Source organism: Limulus polyphemus, unplaced genomic scaffold, assembly GCF_000517525.1.
Source record: "Limulus polyphemus unplaced genomic scaffold, Limulus_polyphemus-2.1.2 Scaffold5609, whole genome shotgun sequence".
NCBI lineage: Eukaryota > Metazoa > Arthropoda > Merostomata > Xiphosura > Limulidae > Limulus > Limulus polyphemus.
In genome coordinates, this window is record NW_013671219.1 from 10,683 (window position 1) to 20,911 (window position 10,229).

The window sequence follows — 10,229 nt, forward strand, 5'->3', positions numbered from 1 at the left end:
AAGCCGTCTCCAGCCATTATTAATCTCAAAGTGGGTTCCTCGTCATCGAATTTACATAGAAGTCTTTTCTTTTCTGATTTAAGGACAGTTCAGACTACATAGAAGTCATTTCTTTTCTGATTTAAGGACATATTCCACTAGACTAACCTTAAGTTGGTTTAAAGAATAATATAACTTCTATCAAGCAGTTATCAGTTGATATAAAACATCAGCAGTCCCACCCTAGCCAGAATAATATAATAATGATTTTCACGGAGTTTATTCACTTTTACATAAAAGAAGATCTGTTCAGTGGACGTTCAGCTTGTCGGTTTTATATGTCACGTTTCGATGTCATATCATATATTCTCTGTAAAATCTTACCTTAAAAGTGATTTCTATCTGTTCGTTAAATTTAACCTGAATAACAAAAGTAAAAAGTCACGCTGTCCGTTTTTAATAACTCCCAGTGGCTCGGCAATAAGTCTGTGGGCTTATAATGCTAAAAATCGGGTTTCGATACCCGCAGTGGGCAGAGCACACATAGTATTTTGTCCAGTTATTTGATAAAGTAAAAAAAAATTGTTGCATTATTTCAGGGTGCGAAACCTAGCAATTATAACAACCATAAAGAGATGAATTTTTAACCATCACGTGGTCACCTCAATAATTACATTAGAAATGTTGACAAAGAGACTGTATATGGGCCAGAACGTAGATGCCAGCAGAAGGCGTCAGTCCTATTATAACCGAGGATGTGATGGTAGTAATTTGAAAGTATATCCTGTACCAGTACCTAGTAAAATACCTTTGATCCCGGTAAGGCACACAATCGTGCTATTGTAAAATCATCGTTTCCGATGTCATTCCTGATGTACCTGTAACTAAGCGGATTTCTAAAAAATCTCGACATTCTGTTACCATTGGGTGAACGCTGAAATATGTTTTCCAGGTTTTGGTAGACTTTGGAATAGGTTGGAAAAGGACTTGGGAAATAACAAGTATGTGTAGGTGACAATTAGACGTGGTTCTTTTACTAACGTGCTCCAAGAAAGAGGTCATAAATTAATAAACGAGCAGTCAAAATCAGCGACTTGTTAGCTTTCAGATCTTTGTTGAATCTGAGCCTAAGGTTAAACCGGGTTTCAATACGGATTATGTCTTTATTGTAGAGACTACAAAATGACGTTCCAGGAACTCGCTCTTCTCTTAAAAGTCACATTCATCACTACACATTGGACTACTGCTTTCAGACTCGAGTCGTCTGACGTCCAGTTACCTCAGGGACTGGTTCGAGGTCGGCTGATACAGACTACAAGCAACGGACGATTCTACGGTTTCATGGGAATACCTTACGCCACTCCTCCGATCGGTCCTCTTCGATTTAAGGTAAGTTATAAACAAAAACACAGCATCCATAGTGAAACCTTTATTTAGTGTTAAAATAGGGGATGTTACATGATTCTGCTTGTATATCGGGGAAAAGAACAGAACAATACAAGTATGTATTCTATTTGGAATGGTTCTGTATCGGAAAATATAAGTACAATACAAGTATGTATTCTACTTGGAATGGTTCTGTATCGGAAAATATAAGTACAATACAAGTATGTATTCTACTTGGAATGGTTCTGTATCGGAAAATATAAGTACAATACAAGTATGTATTCTACTTGGAATGGTTCTGTATCGGAAAATATAAGTACAATACAAATATGTATTCTACTTGGAATGGTTCTGTATCGGAAAATATAAGTACAATACAAGTATGTATTCTACTTGGAATGGTTCTGTATCGGAAAATATAAGTACAATACAAGTATGTATTCTACTTGGAATGGTTCTGTATCGGAAAAGAAATAAACAATACAAGTATGTATTCTACTTGAAATGGTTCTGTATCGGAAAGAGAAAAACAATAAAACTATTGATACGAAAGGTATGTCTGAACTAGGAACTAGTTTTACAATCATTGCTTTGTGTCTGAGAAAAGACGGCCACAGTAATCCTGACATTTTATTATCACATAGATCTGTTGTAACTACACCGTGTATCTAATTTTAATGGTGACATCAGATACTAGGTTCTTACCTTATCTGAAGTTATATTTTGTATACTGATTAAGTGATGCATTTGTTTAGTCAGTGTTGATGTTTTTTATAGATGGCTCAGTTTTTCTAAAATCCCTGTGTCTTGAGTCAGTCGTTGCTTTAGTTTCTCTGTAAAAAATCACCAATTATATATAACAGAGTTTTCACTGCATAGTTTAGTTATATATTAGTTCATCTATCGAAATATTCTCTGACGTTATTCATTTATTTATTGTCTGCTAAGTTATCAGTGAAACCTTTCTTGATGTTGGCGGATGTACAACCGTATTTTATCAGAATAAACGTAGAAAAAATCAAATACGCTTCGTTATTTAAATCATTTAGGAAATTGTTGGTTTTAAGTATTCTAATTATAATTAAGTTTCCATCCATTATATGTATAATTATATTGTTTTTCTTCACGAAATTATTTTTCGAATATTGTGTCTGGATATCAGTCAAGAAATTGTTGCTGAAGCTGTTTTCCCATATCCAGACTCCAGTTCGACATCCAGGCTGGAGTGACACTTTGAATGCTACGGAATACAGGTCAAGCTGCCCACAAGTGGATCCAAGAGGAATGCAAGTTGGTGCAGAAGACTGTCTCTTTATAAACGTCTTTACACCAAGACTTCCGGTAGGATAACAGATAAAGTACAAGACTTAGATAAACCCTAACCTTTGTTAACCATGGTTAATATACTGGAAAAACTATAGATAATATACTGAACAAATTAAACTTAATATCCCAGCAAATTTAGTCTTCAGCTTAACCTCTTTTCAGCTCTGACTAGTTTCGGTAACACAGTTACTATCACCAAGGCTACTACCTACAGTGTTAGCTTACAATATATTCAGCGAGAAACCATTTATTGGTAAGTTCATTTTCAAAAACAAGGGGTGGAGAGTAAATCGTAAATGAGGGAATACTTAAGTTAAATAAGTATTTTAATAGGACATGTTCATTGGTTCGTCGTCTCTATCTATACACACAAATCTGTTTTTAATTATAAAAATACTGCCTTAAGTTCCTTTTTATGTTTCTTTGTGTATTTCTTAAGATCTTTACATTTTTCCATAATTACCATGGTCAGCTACAGTAGAGGACATAGTGTTACCATGTTTTATGTCATACTGATGTTCTTTCAATCTCGTTTATCCTATGTACATTTTACCGCAACGGCAACTATTTACATCTTTATCATCAGTCTTTTTTGTATCATTGAGTGTTTGTAATTGGTTGAAAGTTTAGTATTCAGCTTTTATATTCGCCAAATAATATATATTTATATATTGTTGCGTATCTCCTTGTTTGTTAATTTCCGGTAGAAATTCTTTCAGAGGAACTTCAGCGATACAAGTCCTTTCTTGATTAAACCAGCTTATTCTTTCTCGATACAAACTTTTAATACACAGTAATTCCACAGTTAGTACATTTATCGTCACTTTAAACTTAACAACTTTTATAATACACGCTATAAATCACAGCGATTCACAATCTAGATAAGTTCGCTCTCTACGAGTTCAAAACACACACTAGCTCGAAACAGAATCGTAAATTACCCGAAACTCACCGTGACTGCTGTTCCTTTATACCGCTGGCTTTTCTCGCCAGACTTATATACTGACAAAGTGACGTCTTGATCACACTCGAACTTCCCCGATAATTCGAGAAACTTCACGCACGCTACCAGGGTTACCTGACTTCCGCTGTCGTAACAATATATATATATATATATCCTTCATATCTGTAAGCCTTCAAATCTCCGCTACTAAAGAAATTCCAAACATTCAGTCATACATAGATAAAGACTGTCATATTTCCTTGATATCTAACCTAGTATCAACCTGCTAATATCTACTAATGAACAAACTCCAACAACGAATACTTGTAGTATTGTTTGTTTCTTGACGTGTGTTGCCTATCAGCTGTAGATATCTACTAATGAACAAACTCCAACAATGAATAATTGTATTGTTGTTTGTTTCTTGACGTGTGTTGTCTATCAGCTACAGATATCTACTAATGAACAAACTCCAACAACGAATACTTGTAGTATTGTTTGTTTCTTGACGTGTGTTGTCTATCAGCTACAGATATCTACTAATGAACAAACTCCAACAATGAATGCTTGTATTGTTGTTTGTTTCTTGATATGTGTTGTCTATCAGCTGCAGATATTTACTAATGAACAAACTCCAACAATGAATTCTTGTAGTATTGTTTGTTTCTTGACATGTGTTGTCTATCAGCTGCAGATCTCTACTAATGAACAAACTCCAACAATGAATACTTGTATTGTTGTTTGTTTATTGACGTGTGTTGTCTATCAGCTACAGATATCTACTAATGAACAAACTCCAACAATGAATAATTGTATTATTGTTGTTTGTTTCTTGACGTGTGTTGTCTATCAGCTGCAGATATCTACTAATGAACAAACTCCAACAATGAATAATTGTATTATTGTTGTTTGTTTCTTGACGTGTGTTGTCTATCAGCTGCAGATATCTACTAATGAACAAACTCCAACAATGAATACTTGTAGTATTGTTTGTTTACTATTGTCAGCTACGAGTTCGTAAAACGATATATCAAGTAATAGAGTAATAGTTTAAAAAGTTTCCACTTTCTGTAGCTCAGACTGTTGTAAACTAAACTCTCCCATATTTTCAGTGGAAGTCCTCTTTTGGACCCTTATTTCACAAACCAAATTTCAACGCAATACATTAGGAAACACACGAGATATAAAATCTCCAATGTTGATTGGAATTTTTCCTTCTTCGCACCGAAAAGTTATTTGATATATAACATACTTAAGTTTGATTGATTTTTTTATAATTGGGTACACTTATAGTTACTTATAACCTTCAATTAGGTGTCAAATTTGGTCTGAATTTAAGCAACATGTGCAAAGTTATTCAACAAAAACTCTTCAATTTTGACCCAAGTTTTTAAGCACGCCCACGCAAAATGTCGAGTGAGCTATCGGCCCGAAATTGTTAACACAGTTTTATCTAAGGTTAAAAGTGGACCATATTTAGTTTCTTGTAGTTCGAATTAAATACAGTTGTTTTGGAGAGGAAAACTACCACCATGCAGCCTATAAAGAAACGGGTTGGTTCTGTTAAGTAGCTCCCCACAGGCACAGTGGTATGTCTGCGGACTTATACTGCTAAAAACCGGGTTTCGATACCCGTGGTGGGCAGACCACAGATAGCAATCGATGTGTTCGAAGGAAAATGAAGTTTAGTAATAAACAAGATTACGACACTTATGATAAACAACGTTGTTTATTAAAAGTCAGAGCCTATGAACATATGGGAATTTCCATCACAACACAAAAAAAATTGAGTAACCCCTGTGTTTCCTCTATACGCCAGCGTAGTGAAGAAACAGGACATCGACCTATGCTATCAAATTTTTCTATCCTCTGCAAGTCTAATACTGACCTGGAATTATTGATTAAAGAAACCCTCCACGTCAAACAGCATTCTCCAACACTGAACAACACGCAGTCTTCATTTAAATTAAATGTTCGTATTACTGATTTTACTTTTTGTTGTTGTGTTGTTGTGTTTTCTTGCTATAGTTCTCCCCATGATTACTGTTTTGTGTTTTATTTGTTTAATTATCGTTAAATTTAGCATTTGTACTTTAGCAATGTCCAAAGACTTATGTAAATTCATTTCATTTTGCTTTAGATACTGAAGATGGAATCTGATACAATTCCCGAAACGTTTATCTATGTCCCCCTTTTTGTTAATAAACAATGTTGTATATCATAAGCACAGATAGCCCTTTGTGTAGCTTTGTGCTTAATAACAAACAACAACAACATCTGTAAAAAAAAGATCTGTTCCGAATATATAATAGAATTGTAAGCCTAAAGCTAATGTTGGTTACTATCGAGTGTTACTTTCTTACTTGCTGTGGTTTGTTTATGTGTATTTACAAAACGTCGTGATATCTAATCAAAAATACCAGGTGTGAAAAAAAAGGTGCGGCCAAGAAAGGATTGAACGTGCGACATTTAGGAATGAAATTAAAATTGGCGACAAAACTGGTAGCTAAACTTTTAATATTGATAAGAAATTTACAACAAATATTAACTCATTAGTTAGCGAGGACACGTTTTTTTTTTGTTCAACTTGGGGCATGATGGTAGGTAAAACAAAATATGCGGCTTAGCTAACAAAAAAGCTGAAAACTTCTCATCAACGCTATAAGTGTAGCTACCAGTTTGGTCGCCAATTTTGATTTCATTCCTTTAAGTCGCACACTCAGTTCTTTTTTGGCCGCACCTTTTTTTTTCACACCTAAGGTGTTTATGATTAGATTTATTTATAAACCAGTTAAGTTTTGCCAACATTTTCAAAGCTTAATAAAAGATTGCAATGTTTTACTGTAATTATGATACATAATATGGTAACAAACTGGTTAGTATTTGTCTTTGTGACTCTAGCGACAGGAGTTCGGGGGTCCGTCCACAAAATACCCTGTTATGACTTTCATCCATGGAGGAAGTTTCGAAAGCGGTTCCAGTAGTCTGTACGGGCCAGCGAAGTTAGTTAACAAGGATGTAGTAGTGGTCACCTTTAATTATCGTCTGGGAATTCTTGGTACGTTACACCTTGCCATCTGCATTTACTTGGAACTAGTGACATTTTAACTTCATAATGAGTTGTGTCCGTAACAAACAAAAGGAATGTTCACATAAACCTTTCCCAACTATCGATCAAACTTCGTAAAGGTTTAAACAAGACTTATTGTTTACCTTACCCAACCTGATTCTTTACTGTGTTCAGGGATATTATATCATGTTGTCATATTTCTGTCCTTCAACACGAATACTTAGTGGAACTGACGCTGTAAACCGACTTTCCACAGTTCTATCCTATAACACTAATACTTAGTGGAACTTACGTTGTAAACCGACTTTCCACAGTTCTATCCTATAACACTAATACTTAGTGGAACTTACGCTGTAAACCGACTTTCCATTGTTCTATCCCATAACACTAATACTTAGTGGAACTTACGCTGTAAACCGACTTTCCATAGTTCTATCCCATAACACTAATACTTAGTGGAACTGACGCTGTAAACCGACTTTCCACAGTTCTATCCTATAACACTAATACTTAGTGGAACTTACGTTGTAAACCGACTTTCCATAGTTGTATTCTATAGCACTAATACTTAATGAAACTTACGCTGTAAACCGACCTTCCACAGTTCTATCCTATTACATATAACCAGATCATTATATTAATAGGTATTAACGAGATTTGAACGATTTCTTTGTATTAATGTTCCTCGGTGAGTCAGCGGTAAGTTTACGAACTTCCATAACTAAAACCGAGGGTTCGATTCCACGCGGTTGACAGAACGTAGGTAGCCCATTGTGCAGCTTTGCGCTAAAAATAAACAAAAGAAAACGTTATTTTAATATTTATAAACTTATTTTTACTGAGTTTTCTGTCGATATTCACTAACCAGTTTTTATTGAGTATATTTTCTGTTAATTTATTTATTAATCGGTTTTTATGATTTCCTTATGTCAAAAGTCATGGGACGTGGGTAGTTATGAATATAACAAATTAATAGCATGTTGGCCTACCTTTGACCTTAATGATTGTCTACTAATGTCTGGAAGAAAGCTGGTGGTATTGTGCTCCACTCTTCCTATAAAGCATTAGTAAACTTCATGACAATGAGCCCAAGAAAGGACCAGGTAGGTGTAAAATACTGACTGACAGGAGCCGACGCACCTTGAGAAGGCTGGTTACCTCATCTCACCGTCAGACTCTAGAGAATCTATGTTTGGAGATGCGAGAAGGCACAGGTAATCCTATAAGTGTTTCCACGACACGTCGAGAGCTGAATGCCGTGAATTTCACGTAATAGCTGCAACCCACAAGCCGTTGATAACAAAAAACAAATGCACAGATGCGTCATAGGCAAGAAACACCAAACCTGGACTGTGGATCAATGGAAATCGGTTCTGTGGAGCGACGAGTCATGCTACATGCTCTTCCAATCTGATGGACGTGTTTGTGTATGAAGGATGCCTGGAGAACACTTATTACCAGAGTGTGTTGTCCCAACAGTAAAGTTTGGAGGTGGCGGTATCATGATCTGGGGGTGCTTCTCGTGGTTTGTACTACATCTACTGGTCGCAGTGCATAGATCCATAAATGCTGAGTCCTACATTGATGTTCTGAACAATTCTGTGTGTCCTATATTGTGGCAATTTTATGCTACCGGCCCTTACACCTTCCAACATGATAACACTCCTTGTTACAAAGCAAAGATTGTGAATGCGTGATTTAAAGAGAATAACATCGAAACATTGCAGTGACCGGCACAGAGCCCCGACCTCAACCCGATAGAACATCTTTGGGATGAACTGGAAGGCAGAATTAGGGCAAGGCCAAGACGGTCTCTTCAGTAACATATGGACTTCCATTTCTTCAGCACTTTGCCAGTTGTCGACCTGGGAATGTTTGATTCTTGCGCAATAGCACGTACAAACATTTTCTCCAAATTAAATCCAACTATCCTTCCCCTCTGAAACTCTGTTAGCTCTTTCCGTGTACTCATCGTTCGGCGTACAAGTTCGAAATGACTTCCGCTGATCACCTTTATAGGCTAAACTAGTTGCATACTTCGTCGTCACACTCAATCAGAAGTGTGTCTCATGACTTTTGGTAGGATAGTCTATCGCTGCTATATAAGGGACTGCTAGCGTAGATAGCCCTCGAGTAGCCTTACACTTATTGGGAGTCGTATTTTTGGCAGGCTATTTATTTATCATGGTGACTTTTCTAGATTAACAATTCTCCAGCAATTATCAGACACATTACACGATCAATGTATTTTCGTATATATACAAATACATGGAATTCTAAAAACTGTCAATTTACTAAAGTTATCTAGCATAACATTTTCTGAGCGTAGATGTGGCTTCATTATTACATTGTAGACTACAATAGAAATGGTTTCATTATTACATTGTAGAGTACAACAGAAATAGCTTCATTATTACATTGTAGAGTACAACAGAAATGGCTTCATTATTACATTGTAGAGTACAACAGAAATGGTTTCATTATTACATTGTAGAGTACAACAGAAATGGCTTCATTATTGCATTCTAGAATACAACAGAAATGGCTTCATTATTGTATTCTAGAATGCAACAGAAATGGCTTCATTATTACATTCTAGAGTACAACAGAAATGGCTTCATTATTACATTCTAGAGTACAACAGAAATGGCTTCATTATTACATTGTAGACTACAACAGAAATGGCTTCATTATTACATTCTAGAGTACAGCAGAAATGGCTTCATTATTACATTGTAGACTACAACCGAAATGGCTTCATTATTACATTCTAGAGTACAACAGAAATGGCTTCATTATTACGTTCTAGAGTACAACAGAAATGGCTTCATTATTACGTTCTAGAGTACAACAGAAATGGCTTCATTATTACATTCTAGAGTACAACAGAAATGGCTTCATTATTACATTCTAGAGTACAACAGAAATGGCTTCATTATTACATTCTAGAGTACAACAGAAATGGCTTCATTATTACGCTATTCTATGATCTTGTCAGATCTATAGAAGGTAATTATCGTATGAATGTATACGAGAAACTAGTATAATATATATAACTTGTATCAGTTTAAACACAAGAAGTTCCTGCCAACTGTTTATCACCGTTAAGCAGAATGTGAGACATGGCTTAACATAAAATATGTAAAAGTAGTGTTTGAAAAGGTTAAAAGAGTAGATAAATCACAGTTATCTAGTATTGTATTAATAGGATAATCGTCACCAAATATGTAGATAAATAACAGTTATCTAGTATTGTATTAATAGGATAATCGTCACCAAATATGTAGATAAATAACAGTTATCTAGTATTGTATTAATAGGATAATCGTCACCAAATATTGTAGATAAATAACAGTTATCTAGTATTGTATTAATAGGATAATCGTCACCAAATATGTAGATAAATCACAGTTATCTAGTATTGTATTAATAGGATAATCGTCACCAAATATGTAGATAAATCACAGTTATCTAGTATTGTATTAATAGGATAATCGTCACCAAATATGTAGATAAATCACAGTT

The 10,229-nt window shown here is 35.2% G+C and overlaps 1 protein-coding gene across 1 annotated transcript in view; it reads left to right on the forward strand.

Annotated features, from left to right (window-relative positions):
- The first annotated feature begins 1,161 nt into the window (after positions 1-1,161).
- The window catches only part of LOC106472786 (esterase FE4-like), a 26,420-nt gene continuing 17,352 nt past the window's right edge, over positions 1,162-10,229 (forward strand). The window contains exons 1-3 of the mRNA XM_022401314.1: positions 1,162-1,368; positions 2,566-2,706; positions 6,536-6,692. Of these exons, the coding sequence (XP_022257022.1) occupies positions 1,162-1,368; positions 2,566-2,706; positions 6,536-6,692 (505 nt within the window). The remainder of the gene's footprint in view (positions 1,369-2,565; positions 2,707-6,535; positions 6,693-10,229) is intronic.